The sequence below is a fragment of the Crinia signifera genome, chromosome 5, assembly GCF_055691185.1.
Source record: "Crinia signifera chromosome 5, ASM5569118v1, whole genome shotgun sequence".
NCBI classification, from domain to species: Eukaryota; Metazoa; Chordata; class Amphibia; order Anura; family Myobatrachidae; genus Crinia; species Crinia signifera.
In genome coordinates, this window is record NC_139221.1 from 329,175,031 (window position 1) to 329,200,048 (window position 25,018).

At 51.1% G+C, this 25,018-nt stretch overlaps 1 protein-coding gene across 1 annotated transcript in view; it reads left to right on the forward strand.

Moving 5' to 3' along the window:
- Positions 1-25,018, forward strand: part of PTP4A3 (protein tyrosine phosphatase 4A3) — a 71,683-nt gene that overhangs the window by 26,975 nt on the left and 19,690 nt on the right. Inside the window, exon 2 of the mRNA XM_083144959.1 lies at positions 20,864-21,528. Coding sequence (XP_083001085.1) covers positions 21,424-21,528 — 105 coding nt within the window. The 5' untranslated portion in view covers positions 20,864-21,423. The remainder of the gene's footprint in view (positions 1-20,863; positions 21,529-25,018) is intronic.

Below are 25,018 nucleotides of genomic sequence, written 5' to 3' on the forward strand. Positions count from 1 at the left end.
TCGCATTAATAGCTGCGCGCGTGATCGGAGCTTCCTGCCCTCCCATAGTAGCGCTGTGTCATCATGGTGTCGCAGTAATAGCTGCGCGTGTGATCGGAGCTTCCTCCCCTCCCATAGTAGCGCAGTGTCCATCATGGTGTCGCATTAATAGCTGCGCGTGTGATCGGAGCTTCCTCCCCTCCCATAGTAGCGCTGTGTCCATCATGGTGTCGCATTAATAGCTGCGCGCGTGATGGGAGCTTCCTGCCCTCCCATAGTAGCGCAGTGTCCATCATGGTGTCGCATTAATAGCTGCGCGTGTGATCGGAGCTTCCTGCCCTCCCATAGTAGCGCTGTGTCCATCATGGTGTCGCATTAATAGCTGCGCGTGTGATCGGAGATTCCTGCTCTCCCATAGTAGCGCTGTGTCCATCATGGTGTCGCATTAATAGCTGCGCGTGTGATCGGAGCTTACTGCCCTCCCATAGTAGCGCAGTGTCCATCATGGTGTCGCATTAATAGCTGCGCGTGTGATCGGAGCTTCCTGCCCTCCCATAGTAGCGCTGTGTCCATCATGGTGTCGCATTAATAGCTGCGCGCGTGATCGGAGCTTCCTGCCCTCCCATAGTAGCGCTGTGTCATCATGGTGTCGCAGTAATAGCTGCGCGTGTGATCGGAGCTTCCTCCCCTCCCATAGTAGCGCAGTGTCCATCATGGTGTCGCATTAATAGCTGCGCGTGTGATCGGAGCTTCCTCCCCTCCCATAGTAGCGCTGTGTCCATCATGGTGTCGCATTAATAGCTGCGCGTGTGATGGGAGCTTCCTGCCCTCCCATAGTAGCGCAGTGTCCATCATGGTGTCGCATTAATAGCTGCGCGTGTGATCGGAGCTTCCTGCCCTCCCATAGTAGCGCTGTGTCCATCATGGTGTCGCATTAATAGCTGCGCGTGTGATCGGAGATTCCTGCCCTCCCATAGTAGCGCTGTGTCCATCATGGTGTCGCATTAATAGCTGCGCGTGTGATCGGAGCTTCCTGCCCTCCCATAGTAGCGCTGTGTCCATCATGGTGTCGCATTAATAGCTGCGCGTGTGATCGGAGCTTCCTGCCCTCCCATAGTAGCGCTGTGTCCATCATGGTGTCGCATTAATAGCTGCGCGTGTGATCGGAGCTTCCTGCCCTCCCATAGTAGCGCTGTGTCCATCATGGTGTCGCATTAATAGCTGCGCGTGTGATCGGAGCTTCCTGTTCTCCCATAGTAACGCTGTGTCCATCATGGTGTCGCATTAATAGCTGCGCGTGTGATCGGAGCTTCCTGCCCTCCCATAGTAGCGCTGTGTACATCATGGTGTCGCATTAATAGCTGCGCGTGTGATCGGAGCTTCCTGCCCTCCCATAGTAGCGCTGTGTCCATCATGGTGTCGCAGTAATAGCTGCGCATGTGATCGGAGCTTCCTGTACTCCCATGGTGTCGCATTAATAGCTGCGCGTGTGATCGGAGCTTCCTGCCCTCCCATAGTAGCGATGTGTCCATCATGGTGTCGCATTAATAGCTGCGCGTGTGATCGGAGCTTCCTGCCCTCCCATAGTAGCGCTGTGTCCATCATGGTGTCGCATTAATAGCTGGGCGTGTGATCGGAGCTTCCTGCCCTCCCATAGTAGCGCTGTGTCCATCATGGTGTCGCATTAATAGCTGCGCGTGTGATCGGAGCTTCCTGCCCTCCCATAGTAGCGATGTGTCCATCATGGTGTCGCATTAATAGCTGCGCGTGTGATCGGAGCTTCCTCCCCTCCCATAGTAGCGCTGTGTCCATCATGGTGTCGCATTAATAGCTGCGCGTGTGATCGGAGCTTCCTGCCCTCCCATAGTAGCGCTGTGTCCATCATGGTGTCGCATTAATAGCTGCGCGTGTGATCGGAGCTTCCTCCCCTCCCATAGTAGCGCTGTGTCCATCATGGTGTCGCATTAATAGCTGCGCGTGTGATCGGAGCTTCCTCCCCTCCCATAGTAGCGCTGTGTCCATCATGGTGTCGCATTAATAGCTGCGCGTGTGATCGGAGCTTCCTCCCCTCCCATAGTAGCGCTGTGTCATCATGGTGTCGCATTAATAGCTGCGCGTGTGATCGGAGCTTCCTGTTCTCCCATAGTAGCGCTGTGTCCATCATGGTGTCGCATTAATAGCTGCGCGTGTGATCGGAGCTTCCTGCCCTCCCATAGTAACGCTGTGTCCATCATGGTGTCGCATTAATAGCTGTGCGTGTGATCGGAGCTTCCTGTTCTCCCATAGTAGCGCTGTGTCCATCATGGTGTCGCATTAATAGCTGCGCGTGTGATTGGAGCTTACTGCCCTCCCATAGTAGCGCAGTGTCCATCATGGTTTCGCATTAATAGCTGCGCGTGTGATCGGAGCTTCCTGCCCTCCCATAGTAGCGCTGTGTCCATCATGGTGTCGCATTAATAGCTGCGCGCGTGATAAGAGCTTCCTGCCCTCCCATAGTAGCGCTGTGTCCATCATGGTGTCGCATTAATAGCTGCGCGCGTGATCGGAGCTTCCTCCCCTCCCATAGTAGCGCAGTGTCCATCATGGTGTCGCATTAATAGCTGCGCGTGTGATCGGAGCTTCCTGCCCTCCCATAGTAGCGCTGTGTCCATCATGGTGTCGCATTAATAGCTGGGCGTGTGATCGGAGCTTCCTGCCCTCCCATAGTAGCGCTGTGTCCATCATGGTGTCGCATTAATAGCTGCGCGTGTGATCGGAGCTTCCTCCCCTCCCATAGTAGCGCTGTGTCCATCATGGTGTCGCATTAATAGCTGCGCGTGTGATCGGAGCTTCCTCCCCTCCCATAGTAGCGCTGTGTCATCATGGTGTCGCATTAATAGCTGCGCGTGTGATCGGAGCTTCCTGTTCTCCCATAGTAGCGCTGTGTCCATCATGGTGTCGCATTAATAGCTGCGCGTGTGATCGGAGCTTCCTGCCCTCCCATAGTAACGCTGTGTCCATCATGGTGTCGCATTAATAGCTGCGCGTGTGATTGGAGCTTACTGCCCTCCCATAGTAGCGCAGTGTCCATCATGGTTTCGCATTAATAGCTGCGCGTGTGATCGGAGCTTCCTGCCCTCCCATAGTAGCGCTGTGTCCATCATGGTGTCGCATTAATAGCTGCGCGCGTGATCGGAGCTTCCTGCCCTCCCATAGTAGTGCTGTGTCCAGCATGGTGTCGCATTAATAGCTGCGCGTGTGATCGGAGCTTCCTGCCCTCCCATAGTAGTGCTGTGTCCATCATGGTGTCGCATTAATAGCTGCGCGTGTGATCGGAGCTTCCTGCCCTCCCATAGTAGCGCTGTGTCCATCATGGTGTCGCATTAATAGCTGCGCGTGTGATCGGAGCTTCCTGCCCTCCCATAGTAGCGCTGTGTCCATCATGGTGTCGCATTAATAGCTGCGCGTGTGATCGGAGCTTCCTCCCCTCCCATAGTAGCGCTGTGTCCATCATGGTGTCGCATTAATAGCTGCGCGTGTGATCGGAGCTTCCTCCCCTCCCATAGAAGCGCTGTGTCCATCATGGTGTCGCATTAATAGCTGCGCGTGTGATCGGAGCTTCCTGCACTCCCATAGTAGCGCTGTGTCCATCATGGTTTCGCATTAATAGCTGCGCGTGTGATCGGAGCTTCCTCCCCTCCCATAGTAGCGCTGTGTCCATCATGGTGTCGCATTAATAGCTGCGCGTGTGATCGGAGCTTCCTGCCCTCCCATAGTAGCGCTGTGTCCATCATGGTGTCGCATTAATAGCTGCGCGTGTGATCGGAGCTTCCTGCCCTCCCATAGTAGCGCTGTGTCCATCATGGTGTCGCATTAATAGCTGCGCGTGTGATCGGAGCTTCCTGCCCTCCCATAGTAGCGCTGTGTCCATCATGGTGTCGCATTAATAGCTGCGCGTGTGATCGGAGCTTCCTGCCCTCCCATAGTAGCGCTGTGTCCATCATGGTGTCGCATTAATAGCTGCGCGTGTGATCGGAGCTTCCTGCCTCTATCGGGCGTTCTCGGTCCTTAATTTCCACTTTTGGCTTTCTTTCCCGTTCTCCAACTTTTCCCTCTTCTCATCCAATATTTACACACACCGGAAGGAGGTTCCTCTGTTCCCCTTCCTGGTGCGCGGCCAGCCAGTAAAGCCGGGTGGTCCGCTGATTAAAACCTGCTTTTCCACACATTCTTGACAGGCACAACAATGAGTCTCTGTGGAGGTTTTTAATTGAACGTGCTCCCCGGCTGACGTGATTCTTGCGCACAAGTCCAGGCTCGTACACAGGGCAGCGCTGAGGTCTGGTTACTGCTCTCTCCTCGCAGAAATCCTGCTGCCGCAGCCGACTGGTGCCTGTAATGAACGGTTACACCTATGTGACGATACAGATGTGTCCACGTACATCCAGCCTCCTTTTCCCTTAAATGTAACTCCGTGCCTCTTATTTTGTTAAATAGCGACTTATTTACAAAAAGGCATGAACAGGGTGCACAAGTAGCTTCTACTGACTAATCTGATATGCAGCGTACCTATATTCTGGATGTGATGGTGGATAGGATATGCAGCGTGCCTATAGTCTGGATGGGATATGCAGCATGCTTATATTCTGGATGTGCCGGTGGATGGTATATGCAGCGTGCCTATATTCTATATGTGATGGCGGATGGATATGCAGTGTGCCTATATTCTGTATGTGACGGCGGATGGGATATGCAACGTGCCTATATTCTGTATGTGACGGCGGATGGGATATGTAGTGTGCCTATATTCTATATGTGACGGCGGATGGATATGCAGCATGCCTATATTATGTGTGTGACGGCGGATGGGATATGCAGCGTGCCTATATTCTGGATATGACGGCGGATGGGATATGCAGCGTGCCTATATTCTGTATGTGATGATGGGATATACAGTGTGCCTATATTCTGGATATGACGGTGGATGGGATATGCAGCGTGCCTATATTCTGTATGTGACGGTGGATGGGATATGCAGCGTGCCTATATTCTGTATGTGACGGTGGATGGGATATGCAGCGTGCCTATATTCTGGATATGACGGTGGATGGGATATGCAGCGTGCCTATATTCTGTTTGTGACGGCGGATGGGATATGCAGCGTGCCTATATTCGGTTTGTGACGGCGGATGGGATATGCAGCGTGCCTATATTCTGGATGTGACGGCGGATGGGATATGCAGCGTGCCTATATTCTGTATGTGACGGCGGATGGGATATGCAGCGTGCCTATATTCTGTTTGTGACGGCAGATGGGATATGCAGCGTGCTTATATTCTGTATGTGACGGTGGATGGGATATGCAGCGTGCCTATATTCTGTATGTGACGGTGGATGCATTTGCATACAGAACGCTACGTTTTCAGCTTTCCAGGAAAACACTGTAACGTTCCATTTCTTAGGCATATACAGCGACAGAAGCCTCTTTTGGGGGAATAACATGTATCCTAGGTTATGGGGTTAAATGAAGGTGGATCCTCGTGTCTGCCGCAGACTATAATCCATTCCCAATCCCTCGCTTTCACACTTCCCGTGACCTGTAATACGAGTGACGATCGCCAAGTATACAGCGTATCATTGCCAGGAAACTTATCCTCCAGCATGTACGTTGTGATAGCCATAACAGGGTCCAGCTGTACCACGGTTGTGTCGTGACTTTCCCATGTGGAAGCCCCCCCTCCCTTATTTGTGAGGGGGGGGGGGGGGGCATTGACATCACTAATTGAACACAGACAGGGATGTGAAGGGGCAGGAAATGCCTGGAGTCCTCGCTGCGTTGCAGTGCGCTCTGCAGAAGTCCAGTGTCAGTCGCAGGGAAGGAATCGCGCGCTCTGCTAGTCTGGCGATCGTGCGCCCGCAGATATCTTCTGGTACTTCTATTCCAGTTTTAATTTGGTTCTTTCGCTCTTTAATAACCTAAAACTATGGTCTTTGTAATGAGCAGCCGCTGACCTGCGGTGAACCCGGGCATCTGACCCGTAGGGGTGCAGAAATGTGTGGGTGGTGCCTGAGAGATGGATATGAGTCATTCGGTCCACCACTGAAGGTTGGCACATGAAATGGGTTTACAAGCCTAAGGTCGACACAAGCATTCAGGTCGACATGGGTTTTTAATTTATTTTTTCTATGTCCCGAATGTCGACATGGGCACTGTATCTGTGTACTGCGTCTCCTCGCGTGGCTCGGGCACGGTGCGTCGCTGCCAGTGGCACACTATATTCTATTCTCCCTCTATGCCACCTCATGTTTTTCACGTTTTCCCAACCCTTTAATTTATTACGCACGCTATGATTGGTAATAGTAACCGAACCTGAAGTGCGCCACGCGTCTACTGGCCATGGTCCCCGAACGCAAAATATACATTCTTTTGATCCTACCAGCATTGTATACCTGTCGGCAATATGGTGTCGACCACTTCACTGTGTATGTGGACGGTGTAGATCTTCCATACCACATGCGTATAAAGTCATTTTCCATAATGTAGTCCTGGGCTCGCCAGTGCGTGCATTGGGCTGATTACATCGGGTTATGGCGGTTCCTGTAATGGACGTGTCAAATGTAAATACTTTTGATGCTGAGCAAAGTGGAATCGCCAAAGTAGACGCGCCGTAAAACACTGATGCCCCTCGTTTACTAGCGTTTGCTAGTGCTCCGGTCCAGGTCTGCGGCTGGGAGAGCAGAGCGTGCCGATGGTGGAGCGCCGTGCCGGAGCTTTCTCCCAGCAGCACTTATTTATTTATTTGTCTTCCCCCTGGAAGACGGACGGATCACGCTCTGAGGCAGGAAAACCTCTGACGTCTGCAGCCTCCCAGCTGCTGATAGGAGGGGAATCCCAGGGAAAGGGGCTCTCGGAGCTGACGGACAGTCGTCCTCCAGCAGCAGGGGTGCAGCTACACAGCGTGAGTACACCGTCTCTGTGTCGGTCTGTGCGCTGTATACTGATATTATTATGATCATGCTGCCGACGTCACATTGCAATCCTATCGCTTTATGGGGTCATCCTGTTAATGCAGAAACCTTAATGAGTGATTTAAAATCCAATGCAAATTACTGGTGGCTTATGTAGTCTACAGCAAATGCCGGCTTGTGCGTGTCGGCTGGTGCTCATTGCGCCTGTGTCACGGCGATGCCCAGATGTGGGTATCGCTGCTGCAGGTTATCCACCAGCTGTCCGGTCCCCAGACCATGATATATTCTAGAGGTAGCAACGGCTGCTGTTGTACTACAAATCCCAGCACGCCCTGCTGCTGTTTTGCTGTTAAGGCATGCTGAGATGAGTAGTTCCTTTCTATAGACCAGTACGAAGCCATTCCCCTGGGTAATGTAATGTATGGACCACTGACCGGAATAATGGTCCGTGTGTGACGGTCACTCACAGCCTTATGTGTGCACACAGGAAGTCCCTCTGTTGTCCCTATGGCGCGCCACTCCTTCTCTGATTGGTCCGTAGGTCACGCTTATTGCTGCAGGTGTTACCATGACTTGGTAGAGATTCCAGTCGTTTTAAACAGGAGACCTGACAGTGTTGCCTGTAGCAACCAGATGTGCTAGATAAATGACAGCTAGAATGGTAGATTCTATGGGCAACTCACTCTCTTCCTCTTGGGGAAGGCTGGGTAAATCTCCCCCTCTGGTATGTCAGGGCTGCTGAATGTGTAAAATGTGGGTATTTTGTTACGACCACTTATGCAGATGAGAAACGCGTTTATACACAGTGCGACTCCTTTCTTTTTTCGACCACCCAACTTCCAGTCAGAAATCGATGGCGCGGGACAGCGGGTGGCCTTTGTGGCATAGTTCTGTAATGGGCAATATTTTTCCTACAGCTGTCAGGTGATCACCTCCTGGCGGATTGCAGACCGCATTGGGGGGGGGGTGGGATACTAGCCCTGCGCTACAAGTGAACAGCCGTGCTCGATGCAGGTCACCGGCAACCCTGCCACCATCCAGCTGAAACGCTTGCAATGTATTATCCGCCAAATACAAAGTCTTGTGTGTGTGTGATCTGTCGCTGTCCTGTATAACCTCCCCGTCCCCTCATTTCTGTGGTGGGAAGCCATTACTGTGAAGGCTGCGGGTTGTGTGATTTGCCTCTGTCCTGGATAACTCCCCGTCACCTCATTTTTGTGGTGGGAAGCCATTACTGTGAAGGCTGCGGGTTGTGTGATCTCCCGCTGTCCTGGATAAACTCCCCGTCCCCTCATTTCTGTGGTGGGAAGCCATTACTGTGAAGGCTGCGGGTTGTGTGAACTGCCGCTGTCCTGGATAACTCCCCGTCCCGCCATTACTGTGAAGGCTGCGGGTTGTGTGATCTGTCGCTGTCCTGGATAACTCCCCGTCCCCCTCATTTCTGTGGTGGGTAGCCATTACTGCGAAGGCCCTGGGTTGTGTGATCTGTCGCTGCCCTGGATAACTTCCCCGTCCCCTCACTTCTGTGGTGGGAAGCCATTACTGTGAAGGCTGCGGGTTGTGTGATCTGTTGCTGTCCTGGATAACTCCCCCGTCCCCTCATTTCTGTGGTGGGAAGCCATTACTGTGAAGGCTGCGGGTTGTGTGATCTGCCGCTGTCCTGGATAACTCCCCCGTCCCCTCATTTCGGTGGTGGGAAGCCATTACTGTGAAGGCTGGGAGTTGTGTGATTTGTCGCTGTCCTGGATAACTCCCCATCCCCCTCATTTCTGTGGTGGGAAGCCATTACTGCGAAGGCTGCGGGTTGTGTGATCTCCCGCTGTCCTGGATAACTCCCCGTCCCCTCATTTCTGTGGTGGGTAGCCATTACTGTGAAGGCTGCGGGTTGTGTGATCTGTTGCTGTCCTGGATAACTCCCCGTCCCCTCATTTCTGTGGTGGGAAGCCATTACTGTGAAGGCTGAGAGTTGTGTGATCTGTCGCTGTCCTGGATAACTCCCCATCCCCCTCATTTCTGTGGTGGGAAGCCATTACTGTGAAGGCTGAGAGTTGTGTGATCTGTCGCTGTCCTGGATAACTCCCCATCCCCCTCATTTCTGTGGTGGGAAGCCATTACTGTGAAGGCTGAGAGTTGTGTGATCTGTCGCTGTCCTGGATAACTCCCCATCCCCCTCATTTCTGTGGTGGGTAGCCATTACTGTGAAGGCTGCGGGTTGGGGTGGAAGATGGTTTAGTATTCGTTTCCGCAGACTTCCGTTCCCCAGCTCAAATCGCCTTGTAACCGGCGGCTGCCATTTACCATATAAAGCAGAACCACAATACGTGAGCAGTGGACTCTGGTTCGAGAAGTGAAAAATGTGCCCCAGTTCCTTCCCGGACAGGGCCTTCCCTGGGTCCACAAAGCCGGCTGTGCTGACGGAAGGGGATCATCAATATGTTGTGCAAACCCTGTTCTAGGCCACATAGTATATAGTCATTAGGGTGGCCCTATTAAGGCCGACACCTGGTAAGGTTAAATGGGTCGGAAGGTTGACACAAGTATTGGATTGACAATGGGTAGGTCGACAGTGAAAGGTTGACATGAGTTTTTCCCCTGTGTGTTGCAGTGCGTGCTGGAATACTGATTATATACGTGGGGAAATCCACCAATGACTATCACAGTTCTTTGTACATGAGGTTTCTGCCGAGATCCAGAATGTGTTTCCCGGTTACCGCCGGCCAGAGGCCCAGACACGTCGCGCCCTGCTGTCCTCAGGTGACTCCGCCAGAGGTCATGCAGCCTGAACTGCGCAGAAGACGCTGGACGTTACGGGAAAGGGCTCTTAATCCCTCCAGGAAATGGGACTCGTCAGAGATTGCAGAAAATACAGCAACGTTCTTCTGTGCTATTACGGCTGCGGGATAACGAGTTTGATACTGTTACTAAACGGTCATGTAAAAAAAATGTTTTGCAAAATGCTTAAATCCTCTGATTGGAGCAGGCGGCTGATTGTTGGGGTTCAGGATTATCATTGGGGCTCACAATTGCTCGATTTGAGAACAGGGGAAATGTTTTGCGTCTCCCCCTCACCTTTAATTTCAATAAATATTTGCCTTTTTTTGGCAAATCTGATAACCATGATGGTCATGGTCTGTCCTTTATTATCGGCGCCATGCTAATGGGCGCGTCGGCGCTGGTTCTGCGGTCCGGGTGATGCCGCTGTCCTGGCTGTCCTGCAGAAGCTTCTCCCCTTTAGCTGAACGCTGGTAAATATTATTTGTTTACTGTGCGCCTCTGTAGCGTTATCTAAAGTGTTTACTGTTGATGGCGTGGGAGCTAATCGTGGCCCCCTGGGCATTGTGGGTGCCTGGGGGCCCCGCTACGAGTGTCTGTTGGAATCTGCTGGAAGCGGGAGGATGGTCACGGGACATGTCCCATTAGGTCGGATGTAATATGATAACGAGGATGTTCGCCAGTGAATAATAATTACTATGCTGCTGCATTATGGTGTCTAAAACGTAATGCTAAAATGACGGGATGATCAGCTGGGGGGTCATTGGTTGGGTGCAATGCGTAGTGATATCTGGTATCCTGGTAGAGGGGCTTTTTGTACCCCCATAGACCAATCCTCTGCACCCATTGACACAAATCACTATTTAGCCTGCGGGTTCTCTAGTGGCACACTGTGTTACTTGTCCAGTAACCTGCATACCCAGTATTGTCCGTCCTACCCTAGGCATAATCTGCACCGCTGCATAGGTGGTGGGCATACACTGACAGCAGCACAAGACGCCCCCCCTAGTCTTCTCCCCCCGGGGTACACCGTCATCTTATCCCTCGCCGGGTCGTAGGGGGCAGCAGTTTCATGGGGTTCAGTCTGATTCCTGACCATTCAAAATACCGACGTTCGTTATGTCAACATGGTCGAAATGCCGACATAATGTTGACATGTCAAAAAGTCGACAATATATTTTTTTTTTTTGGGTGGGGGGTGCATAATGAATGACTCTCCAAGTTCGGTTTGCTTCGGGCACTATTCTAACGTAAGGGCTGTGCTTGGATCGGTGTAAAAGAAAAAAATCACAAAAAATTCATGTGAACTTTTTTTAAATGTCGTCCTTTTTAAACATGTTTGTGTTCACCGCCGCAGGTAGTGAAAACCCAATCACATGCCACACCTTCCTGGGCTGCTTGTGGGGGATCAGATGGCCATACACTATACATCGCAGTAGTGTATGGCCAGCTTAAGGTTAGCACTGAACATTGTACTTTAGCAGCTGGAAATTGATTAACAGTTTGGCCACCCATGCTTTGCTGAATCGCTCTGTGTGGGTTCATGCATCTGGCCTGTGCGGTCACAGCAGCTTAAATGACTGTAGGATATCCTTATATCCAGTGAGATCTCATGTGGACAAACACTGAGTGGGGAGGGATCCCGGTGATTCGGCTCTGTGACCATGCGTTTAATCTGCATGTTCTATACAGTAAATAAAAACGGAGGACCGGTGAGAAGCGCATGGTCCGTTTGCCCCCTTTAAGCTGGGAACGTTTCGTTCTGTGTTCCTTTTATTTAAATCAGCGCTCGGATAATCCCTAGAACTGCGCAGCGGTTGCCCGTAGCGATCGATGTATCCGTAAACAATCACAGTCAGTATACATTACCTGTACACTTATACACAGTATAATTCTGTCCCCGCACAGGAACACGCCGGTCAGTACACGGTAACCTCTTGTGTGGGTGAGCGGAGCTAAAATTACTCTTTCTTGGCAGCATGATCTGCAGAACGAGTTTGTGTGTGTGTGTGTGTGTGTGTGCGCTCTTATATTAGGCAGGCGGAGGAGACTGTCCATCTCCTAAGTGATCCTTCTCTAGAGATGGGCTGTACGCTGCAAGAGCGCAATTCTTCATCTACGTAACTCTTGCGCGGTGAAAATACTGGGTGACCCCTGAGACTGCAGGTGAGCTGTAATGTCTATTACTGACTCGCGTTGGTTCTACAGTAGCCTTTGCTGACGGAAAGCTGCCGACGTGACATTACTTGTGCTGTGCCCACACGGTTACATTGTGCGTCTCTGTATAATATATATATATTTGGCTTTTTGTTTGCTGTTCTAATACAGACCTGGCATGTAGACCCCAGGGACAATGTATTCTGCTTGTGCTGTGTATTGTGCGTCCTTCTTTCATTGCACAAGTTCTCCTGAGCTTACGTTTTCTGGGAAGCTATGAATATTCATGGTATTAATGAGCTCATACAGGTGACACCTCTCCATCCGCGGCCCCAAATCCTTCCTACGTGGTCAGGTGTATGTCTTGTAACACTTGTTTATAATGCCTGCTGACAGATAATCCCTGATACCTGTTCCTCGTTCTTTTTCTTTTTACTTATTTCAATTATTAAGGGTAGAGTGCACCTTTTTTAGTAGTTGGAGTTACAGGCCCAGCAAGTTCAAACCAGGATAAAATGTTATGTCTTGTAGGTAATGGTTTGCCAACTGGGCCTAGCCCCTGGTCCCAATATTATTCCAACCATGGTAGGGGGTACTTCTGGTAGAGTGCTGCGGAAGTGGGGAACCTTCTGTAGGTTGACTAAGTTTGGCCCCAAGATTCAAATGTTTTGGGGCTAACGCAAGGAAATCTTGTAGGTTGCGGACAATGGCAACCTGTGGTGGTTGATCTGTACAATTTAGGAGAGGGAAGATAAAGAGTTGAGGCCGGGAGCTTGGCCTGGCTTTCTGACCAGGAGACTTTGTTGGATTCCAAATCACTGTTGGCTGCGTTAAACAAACAATTTTCAGCGAACTTTGCCTTACAAATCAATGTGTGAGGATGAAACAAGAAAAACGCGATGGTTCAGAATCTTGAGCGGCTACCTTCTCTCCAATCACTTGAAGTAATTGCCCTTTGTCCAAGTTCAAGCGTCTGACCTCGTGTTTGGAATATCTAGATCCTCTTATGACCCTTTCTTCTCCTTGATGTAGGCGCATGTATGTTTACGGTCTGCGGTTCGACAACATCTCTGTGGTGTTGAGGTCAGGGCTTTTGCTAGGTCCTTCCAAATTTGTGATGCTTTTATTTAATGCAATTGGTAGTAGATTTTGGGGAGGTGAGTTACAGCCTATACCCTGCTGCATACAGTTTAATCCAAAAAAAAAATATTTTTTGCTGGACCTCTCTTCCTCATGGTTATCTCTAGTTTAGCTTGGTTTAAACCATTGCCTGTTGAGTTCATGTGTTGTGAAGCATCTGTAAAGCGGGTGGCCCTTCCAGCGTGGTATTGGCATTGTGTTGTTTTGCCAGCATTGTGTTAGTCATGAAGACCAAACCCCCTCCACCTTGGTCCCCTATATCCAGAAGACAGCATTGTGGAGGTCTTTCTTGGTACAGATGCCACCATGATTGCTTAAGGCCCTAAGCCAGTGGTTCCCAAACTGTGAGCCGTGGCTCCCTGGGGTGCCTCGGGACACATACAGGGGTGCCCTTGGTTGGTGGTCCAGGACCAACTCAAATAATTAATGGTTAGTTATTAATGAGCAAAACCAGTGCTGGTGGCTGCCAATCATAGAATGTGTACAAACAGAAGCAAATCCTGCCCTTTACTACATTACTGACCCTAAGATTTTCATATAAACCCAATCTAAATTACATTTTTTTGGCCTAGGGGTGCCGTGAAAAAATTCTGATACTCTAGGGTGCCGTGATTCAAAAAAGATTGGGAACCCCTGCCCTAAGCTATACTCTTATATTGACCTTGTTGACCAAGATCCATAGCTCCGTCGTGCATGTAAATGTTGGCCTCCTTGTGACCATACTGGGGGTTTTGCGGTGACTTTGGGACCTCCGCTCTTGCACAAATTGGCGGCTGTGTTCAGCGTTCTACGTTTAGGTCTCTCCTGCAGACAAGTGAACTTTAAAGCGGTTTAGTACTAGGCTGTCGCCCTTTCCAGCTGGCCTGGTAACAAATGAGATCCTCGAGGAAGTCCTTCATTCACTGGTATATCTTGTTAGCCCAAACCCAAATGCCACCCCCAGTGAAAGCCATAGGTCCTGCCTTTATATAATGTTGGAAGTTTTTTCCATGAGGTCACCTGGCTGGAATTACCTTTCACTGACCTGGACGCACGATACATAACTGTAGAGGACATGGTCTGGTGTCACACCGTGAGATTGGGTTAGGACTACTGTAGGACCGGATGGGAAGTGAGGGTACTTAGTTACATGGCACTTGATGCCAATGTACATTTAGGGAATCCCTTGAACACTCTTGCAAATGCTCCTTTATGCCACAGCCACTGCCGCCAGTAACCGCGTTCTTGGACACGTACATTGTACATGTTCGTTGAATCGAGTTCTGGAACCTGATACAAAGTAATTGTCACTTTCATAAATGAAAACATGATTAGTGCTTCCATGGCAACGAGCACGCTGTTGTCACGGAGCGCTGTGGGATGATTTCTCTAGTGGGATCTGCTCGGCACTTGGTCTCCTGTTCACTTGGCTCCTGAGATTGATCGCAACTTATGTAACTGATCTTCAGGTGGTTCTGGTGGCCAGGGTCTAGGGTTTTGGTGGGGTGCGTTGTCTGGAGACAATATTTATTTTTAATGTGTTTTTATTGGGCCTATACAGATACAGATTGTTTAGGCGCAGGTATAATGTGACGGTCTAACCACTGCCATGGTGAAGCACTAGGGTCAGGAGTGATGGAGAATTAGGGGAGGGAGGAAATGGAGGGGAGGGGAGGGGGGCAGGGCGGCTGTCACATGGTCAGTAAATGAGGTTATACACTGTATAATAGTGATGTTGCCAGTGAGGGTACTATATGTGTATATATCAATTAACGCCGCTCCGGGGAACCACCACCCCCCCTCCCTCCCTCCCCCTTCCTGGCCAAGCCCATGTACAGGGCAGCAAATGGATGGAGAAATCATTAGGTTATTTAAGGATGGATCATTAGGTTGACACACAGGAAGGGTTGACACGTCTAGTTCCACACCATCATTAGGTTGACATGGGGTTTTTCACTTCTCTTTTTTTTTGCCCCGAAATTTCGACACCGTCGACCTGGACACTGAAACGTAGCACCGCGCCCCCTTGCATGGCACTCTGCGCTCGCCATGCTTCTCCTGTGCCTGGTAAAAGTAACCTATATGCGTGTCGGCACAAAAAAAGTAAAAAACCCCATGTCGACCTAATGCTTGTGTCGATATTCAGTCATGTCGACCTTATGTTTGTAGTGACCATATCCCAGTGATTTTGCCTCCTCCTGCCCGTCGCTCACAGCCGCCACGTAACCCAGGAGTCCCTAAGCAGCCGCTGACTTAATGCGCCCACCCCGAACAGGCAGGGGTACATCTGCATTCACTGGGGCCCACCCAGTGGTTTTATAGTTTCAGGTACATTTTTGTGGGCACACCCGTGAAATGCCGGGGGTCAACACCGCATTCCCCCCCCCCTGTCAATAAAACGGCATACGGCCAGGGAAGGCTACCCTTTGTGTGGTCCATACGCAAGACACACCGCACATGTGCACAGCGTACCATGCGCGGTTTATCGATGGTCGGGCGGGCTGCGAATTTGCAGCCCTCCGAACGGGTCTGAATCGGGCCCCTAGTTTGGGAACCACTGGCCGTAGCGTTCTGGGTCAAAGCCTACCCTTACTGTCGCACGGTTATCCAGTGAGCGCTACGGTCTTGGTTAGACCCAGCTGTGGTGGCGTGTGTGTGCCCGCTTCTCCTGGCTAGAGGAACATATGGGTGTCGGTTTGTCGCTGTGCAGGCCCCTTCTGTGGATTATCTCTGCTCCGCGTGCGACTGATATCCACCATAAAGGGGTCCGCGGAATCTTCTATACCTTAATTGGGCTTTAAACCAATAACTTGGGACCAAAAGCGGAGTTACCACCCGTTACCCAATCCAACCCGATGTAACCACTCAACCAGGCGTCCGAGGGCATCTGCATCCTATTTGGGTTTGTTTAGGGATTAGCGCTTCTTATGCCAGGCTGCATTGTTGCAGTTGGCGCATAGGAAGTGCAGCTAGAACCTGGCGCACATGTTACTGGATGCAATAAGATGATTTGGTGGGCATGACGGGTGTTCCAGGCTATGCAGTTACAGGAATGCATGTTGGTTACTCCCGGTGTGATAAATAAGAGCTGCCCAGGGCACACAGCAGCCGGCAGGGTCTGGTTACAGCTGGACCTGGTGGCCGGTGACCCCCCTCCTGCTCCGTCCAGCAGGGCTTCCTCTGACTCTGTGCACGGCCACAGGAATTCCTGAGCATGGAGTCCTGGCCCCAGAATACAATAGAGGCCGCATTCCTGCCTTACTATGCTGCATTCCAGATGTATGAATAAGTTATCTATGAGGCCGGGGACAGCACAGCCTGAGTCACACAATCCTGCAAGGAACCTGGATGTACAGAGGAGGCGGAGGAGGAAGAAAAGCGTATTTGTGCAGGGATTACTTGCCCTAAGAGCATTACACGTACATCTGAGTGTGACATTAGCTGCTCAGCATTGTCAGTATCATGTGGTCGGGGAGGCAGCTGAGACCAGTTCCCTGCAGGGTATTAGACACTGCTCCAAAATATTCCCTCACTCCCAAGCTGCAGCGTGCACGGACTACAGGGGGTTCCCAGCTTCCACACCGACAGGTATAAGGTGGGGGTGCCAGGGCTTCAGCTTGTCTTTATTGGGGTACCTTCATCAGCGTGGAGGGATGGGTTACCGGTAGGAGGAGAGGAAGGAGAAGGGAGGAGGTGTGTGTGTGTGTGTGTGTGTGTGTGTGTGTGTGTGTGTGTATCTTACACAGTCCTGTCACTAGTGTCCGGTGCTTACATCGCCTGCTCCCTCTGTCCTGTCGCTAGTGTCTGGTGCTTACACAGTCTGCTCCCTCTGTCCTGTCGCTAGTGTCCGGTGCTTACACCGCCTGCGCCCTCTGTCCTGTCGCTAGTGTCCGGTGCTTACACCGCCTGCGCCCTCTGTCCTGTCGCTAGTGTCCGGTGCTTACACCGCCTGCGCCCTCTGTCCTGTCGCTAGTGTCCGGTACTTACACCGCCTGCGCCCTCTGTCCTGTCGCTAGTGTCCGGTGCCTGCGCCCACTGTCCTGTCGCTGGTGTCCGGTGCTTACACCGCCTGCGCCCACTGTCCTGTCGCTGGTGTCCGGTACTTACACCGCCTGCGCCCTCTGTCCTGTCGCTAGTGTCCGGTGCCTGCGCCCACTGTCCTGTCGCTGGTGTCCGGTGCTTACACCGCCTGCGCCCACTGTCCTGTCGCTGGTGTCCGGTACTTACACCGCCTGCGCCCTCTGTCCTGTCGCTAGTGTCCGGTGCCTGCGCCCACTGTCCTGTCGCTGGTGTCCGGTGCTTACACCGCCTGCGCCCACTGTCCTGTCGCTGGTGTCCGGTACTTACACCGCCTGCGCCCTCTGTCCTGTCGCTAGTGTCCGGTGCCTGCGCCCACTGTCCTGTCGCTGGTGTCCGGTGCTTACACCGCCTGCGCCCACTGTCCTGTCGCTGGTGTCCGGTGCTTACACCGCCTGCGCCCTCTGTCCTGTCGCTAGTGTCCGGTACTTACACCGCCTGCGCCCTCTGTCCTGTCGCTAGTGTCCGGTACTTACACCGCCTGCGCCCTCTGTCCTGTCGCTAGTGTCCGGTACTTACACCGCCTGCGCCTTCTGTCCTGTCGCTAGTGTCCGGTACTTACACCGCCTGCGTCCTCTGTCCTGTCGCTAGTGTCCGGTACTTACACCGCCTGCGCCCTCTGTCCTGTCGCTAGTGTCCGGTGCCTACGCCCACTGTCCTGTCGCTAGTGTCCGGTACCTACACCGCCTACGCCCACTGTCCTGTCGCTAGTGTCCCGCTTATACGGCATTAAGATTTTATTGTTAATATTTTTTATTTCACTCTGCCAACAAGCCAATGTCACCCAGGAGCTGGTTTATATGCCACCATATGTACTCATACCTGCGCTGCATGGTAATTCTATAAAGCCGTATGGACAATGCCATCCATTCCCCTCTCACCTTTCCTGTGCTTATTGTCTCTCCTCTGTATACGTCTGTTCTGTGACACTAACGTAATCTGCTGCGGAGCTGTGTATATCGCAGCAGATTCCGTTACAGCATCTTATATAGCGCAGCAGATTCCGTTAGTGTCTTATATAGCGCAGCAGATTCCGTTAGTGTCTTATATAGCGCAGCAGATTCCGTTAGTGTCTTATATAGCGCAGCAGATTCCGTTACAGTGTCTTATATAGCGCAGCAGATTCCATTACAGCGTCTTTTATAGCGCAGCAGATTCCGTTACAGCGTCTTATATAGCGCAGCAGATTCCGTTAGTGTCTTATATAGCGCAGCAGATTCCGTTAGTGTCTTATATAGCGCAGCAGATTCCGTTAGTGTCTTATATAGCGCAGCAGATTCCGTTACAGCGTCTTTTATAGCGCAGCAGATTCCGTTACAGCGTCTTATATAGCGCAGCAGATTCCGTTACAGCGTCTTATATAGCGCAGCAGATTCCGTTACAGCGTCTTATATAGCGCAGCAGATTCCATTGCGCTTTACAATTGTAGACTGTGATGGAACAAACTGGGTAACAACAGACTGACTTGGAGGTAGGAGGGCCCTGCTGCAAGCTTAGTCTTACTGTATAGCCTCATGTGTTATATCAGCATTGTGCATTTCCTTGTGTCATATTAGTACTGTATGGCCTCATGTTAGGTCAGTACAGTACACACTATGGCCTCATGTTAGGTCAGTACAGTACACACTATGTCATGTCGGTACGGTACACACAGTGTTATGGTTGTGTTGGCGCTATTCCAGAACACAAAACCTTCGCATCTAATTACACCCAATCTGTACAGTCCACAAATAACCTCACATACTCTGTCACACTCCCATCCCCTGACCCCCGGCCCGCATTGCTGGGTCACCGTATTGTACAAACCACGGGACACCCTGTAATCCGCCTCGTGTTGTGCGATACCTGGGCAACTCCCCTCCGGAATTTGTCTGTGTGTATTCCGGAGCGATCTCTGTGTGTGTGTGTATCCTTGCCTGGTTGCTGTGTGTGGTTCTGTGTGTGTGTGTCTCGGAGCAGTGGCTGTGTGTTTGTGTGTGTGTACTGTATCTTGGATTAGTTGCAGTGTGTGTTTGTATCTCAGAGCAGTGTATGTGTGTGTGTGTGTGTGTGTTTCTCGGAGCAGTGTATGTGTGCGTATATCAGAGCAGTGTGTGTGTGTCGCAGTGTGTGTTTGTTACATAGTTACATAGTAGGTAAGGCTGAAAAGACTTGCGTCCATCTAGTTCAACCTGGTATAGATATCCATAACGTGTGTGTGTCTCCGGAGCTGTGTGTGTGTATCGCAGTGTATGTGTGTGTATATCAGAGCAGTGTGTGTGTGTGTGTGTCTCGGAGCAGTGGCTGTGTGTGGGTCTCTGTGTGTGTGTGTGTACTGTATCTTGGATTAGTTGCAGCAGTGTATGTGTGTGTATCAGAGCTGTGTGTGTATATCAGAGCAGTGTGTGTGTGTCGGAGCAGTGTCTGTGTGTGTGTGTGTCCCAGTGTATAGAGACACATTGCTGTTCTGCAGACAAAGGCATTTCCAGTACAGAGGAATCTTTCCCTTCCCAGTAATCCTCTTATCTCCGTGTACAGAGCGCTCAGCGCCCGGTGCCGGCTGTAACACAACTAATAATGTTCTCCTGGGTGAGTGTCGCATCTCTGCCCTCAGCTCCCTGACTGACGTGTGCCACCTGATTCCCCAGCGAGTCGCTGCCCGGAGGCCTGCGTCTGCCGGTGGTGTACCCTGTGTTGTCCGCTTCCAGCCGCAGGGCTCTGCGTGGCCCTATTCTCGTACGGCCTCCTGTCCGACTCTGTGTTCTGCACATGTTTGTATATGTCCTGCTCAACCTTCTGACGCTTGACACAACTTTATACACACACGCCTGTACATTGGGGACACTACGCTGGCGTACTCTGATTTGTTTGGAGGGGAACCTCAAGCTGCTTCTGCCCCTCTGCCTGTCCTTTCTCTGCAGATGCCATGCTAGTGCCCCAGCCTCTTGTCACCCCAATGTGAAAACCCAACACTTCCCTGTAAAATAACACTGTGCACTTTGACTGCCCTGCTGGGTCCGCCGGATCCCGAGATCAGAGGACGGCGGCTCATTCCCCAGCTTGCTGTATCTGTCCTGCTAATAATAGCCAGGCGTATGACTCTTCCTGTCCAGGATGATAGAATACCCTTGGCTGGTGTCCAGCAATTGTTCGTCAGTCACCCCCTTGTCAGTCCATGGCCATGTGCTTGTTGCCTCTAACCCCAGGCCCACATGTGATCAATACCCGGCTAATTTTAGGAACGCTGACGGGACGGTGTTCTGGTGCTGAGAAGCTGGTAAACACCTCTGACGTCTGCTGCAAAGTTTAAGGGCTGGGCAGATGTTTGCTGCACAGAGCCGCATTGCTCCGCGTAACCTACACGCGGTCATCATGCACAATACACAGAATATATATGTGCATTGTAATGGTGCTATGTCAGGGTGGTTCCTTTTTGCATATGTGTGTTTTTAACCCTTTCTTTGCCCTTCCTTCTGGAGTCAGGGGTCCTGCTGCGGTGGATTCCACTGTAGATATTTCTATTAGTTCATACCAGTGATCACTGAGGTCCCAATGGGACTGTTTATAGCCGACATGTCCAAACTATAAGTCCCAGCATGCCTTGCCACTGTCTTGCTATTAGGGAATGCTAAAACTGTCAGGGCATGCTGGGATGTTTCACAACAGCTGGAGGGCCACAGTTTGGACATGCCTGGTTTATAGGGTTGTACACGAGCCCTAAAGCCAGAAGGAATGCTAAAGCAATTGTGTTTAGTAAAAGTTGCATGAAGGCGCGAACAAAGCGGCTATATATTTATTACCTGACACCTGTGTTTGCTTTTCCCCTTTGCAGTTGTGAATACTGAGATATATGGAGCTGCTGAGACACACCTTTGAATATTGCCGGGCACAGCACCGCCTCTCCGCATGAGATACACGCCTTAGCGGACCCTCAGGAGCCGGGTTGCTATCAGGGCGGACCACCATTAGAGCCCTCTGCGCGCGGATCTACTTGAGCAAGAGACTCTTCTGTCCGCGGAACGCCGCTCTCCTGCAGCAGTCCACCCCGGCTGTAAAATTCACAGTCTACCCAGATGGGGTAACGTGATTGGTCCAACCGGATCACCGCCCTCGCGCCTGAGCCACCAGGACTCGCACTTACAAATACATATATATTTTTTTTCTACTGTAAAGAGGGAGGCGCTGAGGCCGCTGGAAGGAGGAAGCCGCGGATGGCATAAAGTTGGATACTGTACACCGCTGCGCCTTGGACACGCGTGGCCCATCAGTTTGTTATCGTGTGGTTTTTTTGGGGGGGGATTTTTTTTTTTTTTTTGTCGTAACTTGCACAATATTTGTGTTGACATTTTTTGTACATTTTTAGCTCCACGTTTGTATCTTTGCGGTATCATCATGGCGCGGATCAATCGCCCAGCTCCGGTGGAAGTTTGCTATAAAAACATGCGGTTCTTGATCACTCATAACCCCACCAATGCTACACTGAATACCTTCATCGAGGTGAGTGCGGCTCTTGTATACTGACCATGGTTCTAGAGTCTGTCCTAAAGGTTAGTGGCTTAAAGTGACTTTTGAAGCCCCATCCCATTTCTTACGCTCTGCAATCCAGAAATCCCCATAAAATCCTCATAAAATCCTATTTCAGAGTTCTCAAAGGTTAGAGAGAGGAAGGAGGGCCCTGCTCGAAAGGTCAGTCTCCCGGGCGATGGCGGTTATGTGTGGTCAGTGTAAGTGATGGTAATCTGGTGCAATGACCATCCAGTAAGGGTGAGAACATGGCCCCGGAATTGTTAAGGACCTGGGAAAGTCCTGGTGTGTGAGGGTGGGAGTTCCTCGGAGAGCTTGCAGCTCCCACTGGTTGTGAGTGTGGAGGAGCGATGCAGATATTGGGGAGGACGGTGTAAGCTGGGGAGATACATGGAGACCAGCAAAGATCTGGATGTTGGTGCGGTTTAGTGGTTTGCTTTCTGCAGAGGACTGTATGAGAAATTACGTGAGATGATGAACTCCTCTAGAGGAATAATATACTGTATTTCTCCATGCAGGGGATGGTGGCGGCAGGTGAGGAGGGGGGATGGCGGCGGAAGGAAGGGAGGGCACTTCGGAAGGTGAGGAGAAGCTAGTAGGGATTGCAGGAGGAGGGAAGGAGAAGCAGAGGGCAGGAGGAGCAGGTGGGTATTGCGGGAGGGGAGGAGGAGCAGATTGCTGAAGGGGAGGAGGAGCAGGTAGGGAGGAGGAGCAGATTGGAGAAGGGGAGGAGTGGGGATTGTGGGAGGGAAAGAGGAGCGGGTTGGGATTGCGGGAGGTGGGGAGATTGCGGGAGGGGAGGAGGAGCAGGTGAGGATTGTGGGCTAAATGAATAAAGGGTACTTGTTTCCTAGCACTGCCACAATCGCGGGCATCGTGTACCTTTAAGTTAAGGTACACGATGCCCGCGATGGACCCGATTTCCTTTGAAATCAGGTCCATTTTGCCGGCAAAGGAAAAATCGCGGGCATCGCGTCGGTCGGGACCATTAACATTGGCACCGACGCGATGCCCCCGATTTTGCCATAGGCTTCAATGTTAAAATATTTTTTAACATTGAAATCGGGAGCATCGCGTCGGTCTTGTGCCATTATAATGGCACAAGATGAGATGGACTTGATTAAGTCCATTTTACATAGCAAACAATGTGAAATGGGCCAATATGACCCATTTCACATTATATATGGCCCTGTCGTTACCCCACGATTGACGCGAACCCGAAGCGTGGCGAGCGCAGTGGTGCGTGTCCTCCGACCTTTTCATTCCCCTACTATCCACGTCGGCGTGGAATTGAGAATATAAAGTGTGGCGAGCGCAGCGAGGGGACGCGTATACCTTTGAAGTTATACACGTCCCCTCGTGGGGCTCGCAATGCTTCGGGCTCGGTGGCTTGCTGCGCTCGCCACACTTTATATTCTCAACTCCACGCCGACGTGGATAGTAGGGGAATGAAAAGGTCGGAGGACGCGCACTGCCGTCCCTCGCGGGCTCGCTGCGCTCTCCACGCTTCGGGTTGGCGTCAATCGTGGGGTGGGGTTTACGGTATAAAATTGGGGGTCTAGGGAATATTTTACATTGAATCCAATGTAAAATCGGGTCCCAGGGACCCTATTCACATTTGATTCAATTATCGACCAACGCGATTTTTCCGACACGACCACCCCGATGGAAATCGGTGTGGCCGTGCTAGGAAACAAGTACCGAATAAAGTGCCAGCGGATGCGGGACAGGAAATGAACCCAATGGTGCTCAGGGAAGACACTGCCCATACCCATCTTGTACCTCATGTAGGACGGAAGATCTGGGGCAGACGTGGTTTGAGGTAGCTGGGTGGAGAAGAGGGGTAACTACGATACACTTGGGGTTAGAGTTGGGAAGGACGTTTGCCTATTGGTAGAATGCCAGCACCACTGGTGCAATATTTAACTAAATTGCAATGAACTGATTTGGCTGTATTTTATATTTATACTAAAAGATCAGTCGCTGGGGGCGGCGCCGGCATTTTCAACGGATATTTTGAGGATCACTGAGCAACGTTGGTGCTCAAAGGGTTAAAAGGTTTCCTGCGAGTAGATGAGCATTTGTCCTTTTTGGGGTTAAATGTTGACTTTACCTGCTAGTTGGGACTGGAATCCTGATGAGATCCCCTGAGGTGACGGTCACAGCGGGTCTGGACACCCCCGGTAGGGTTACATACAGGTTCTCGCCCTTACTGGTGATCTGCGTGGCATGGGGGTAATCCCTCCTACAGCCGTTCCAGGATGCTTTCCCCTTCCCAGGACTAACACAGAAGATCTCCTGACGGGATGCTTTGTAGAATTTGCTGAAGGGCATAGCAGCTTAATTCATAGTTTGTTTGCAAATCCTATATTAAAGGTCACCTTTCACCTACATCCGCCTGTCACAGCTAAGGATGCAGTCTATCCAATCCCCTAGGAGCTGCTGTTTTCTTATTGGTCGGTACCCACAACATGCCAGCTTTCCTGCCCGCTGCTGTCACTGAGATGAACGGCCTGCGTTCTCCTAATGCCAGCAGAAAACCTGCACCTGCCCAAATACGCCCATGTCCGTCGCTCATACCTCTCCTCGGAGCATTTATCATGTGTGTGCAGCTCGGCTCTTGGCAGACGTGGTCCGGAACTATTTCTGTGCAGCCTGCGTAAACTGGCACGGCCTACAATCCCCCAGCAATATTTAAAGGATTTTTTTTTATTATCATTCCAAATTCAGATTTACTTTATTGGATGTTTGGGAACCTAAACGGATGAGGGCTAAAAATAAATTGGATTTGGATCGCACAAAGAGTTCAAATTATCCAACCCCGTCCGCATTTCAGACCATTAATCTTGCAGTGTTTACGGTTCCTATTAACCCCTTAGGGGGCAGCTTAGACTGCAGAGATGGAGAACGTTGCAGGGATAGAGGACTGCTCTGTTCAGACCACGGCGCAGAAAATGTGTAAGCGGACTGATTAACCGTCAAAATAGCGCCCTTTCTGGTTTCTGCGGCTGGGCTTGTAGGGAAGGGATCTAGCGTCTTGCCAATATAGAACCTTTTCGTTTTTGCATGACAGCAAATTGTTTCCAGATCAGGGTTCCGGTCACAACCCTCCAGCAATAAACAGGTTAACCGCAGCCCTATGGAACGAGAGAGCAATTTGCGTGTGTTCTCTGTGAATGCAAATTTCCAGGTCTGATCTCGTATCTGTATTTTCCATAGAATAGGTGGCGGTTCTCTACCCTATATAGATCAGGAGTCTGCGATCTCGCTAATATGTTATGTCCAAAATAAACGTGTGACCGGTGAGGTGCCATCTGGTGTAGGGGGGGGGGGGGGGTCCTAATACCGGCAGCCCTACTCGACGTATAATGGCAGGAAACTTACAATTATTAGGGCAAAAATGTTTCACCCATTTATTGCAGTCTGCTGATGTCATTTCCATTCTTGTGCATTCCCCTTCCCC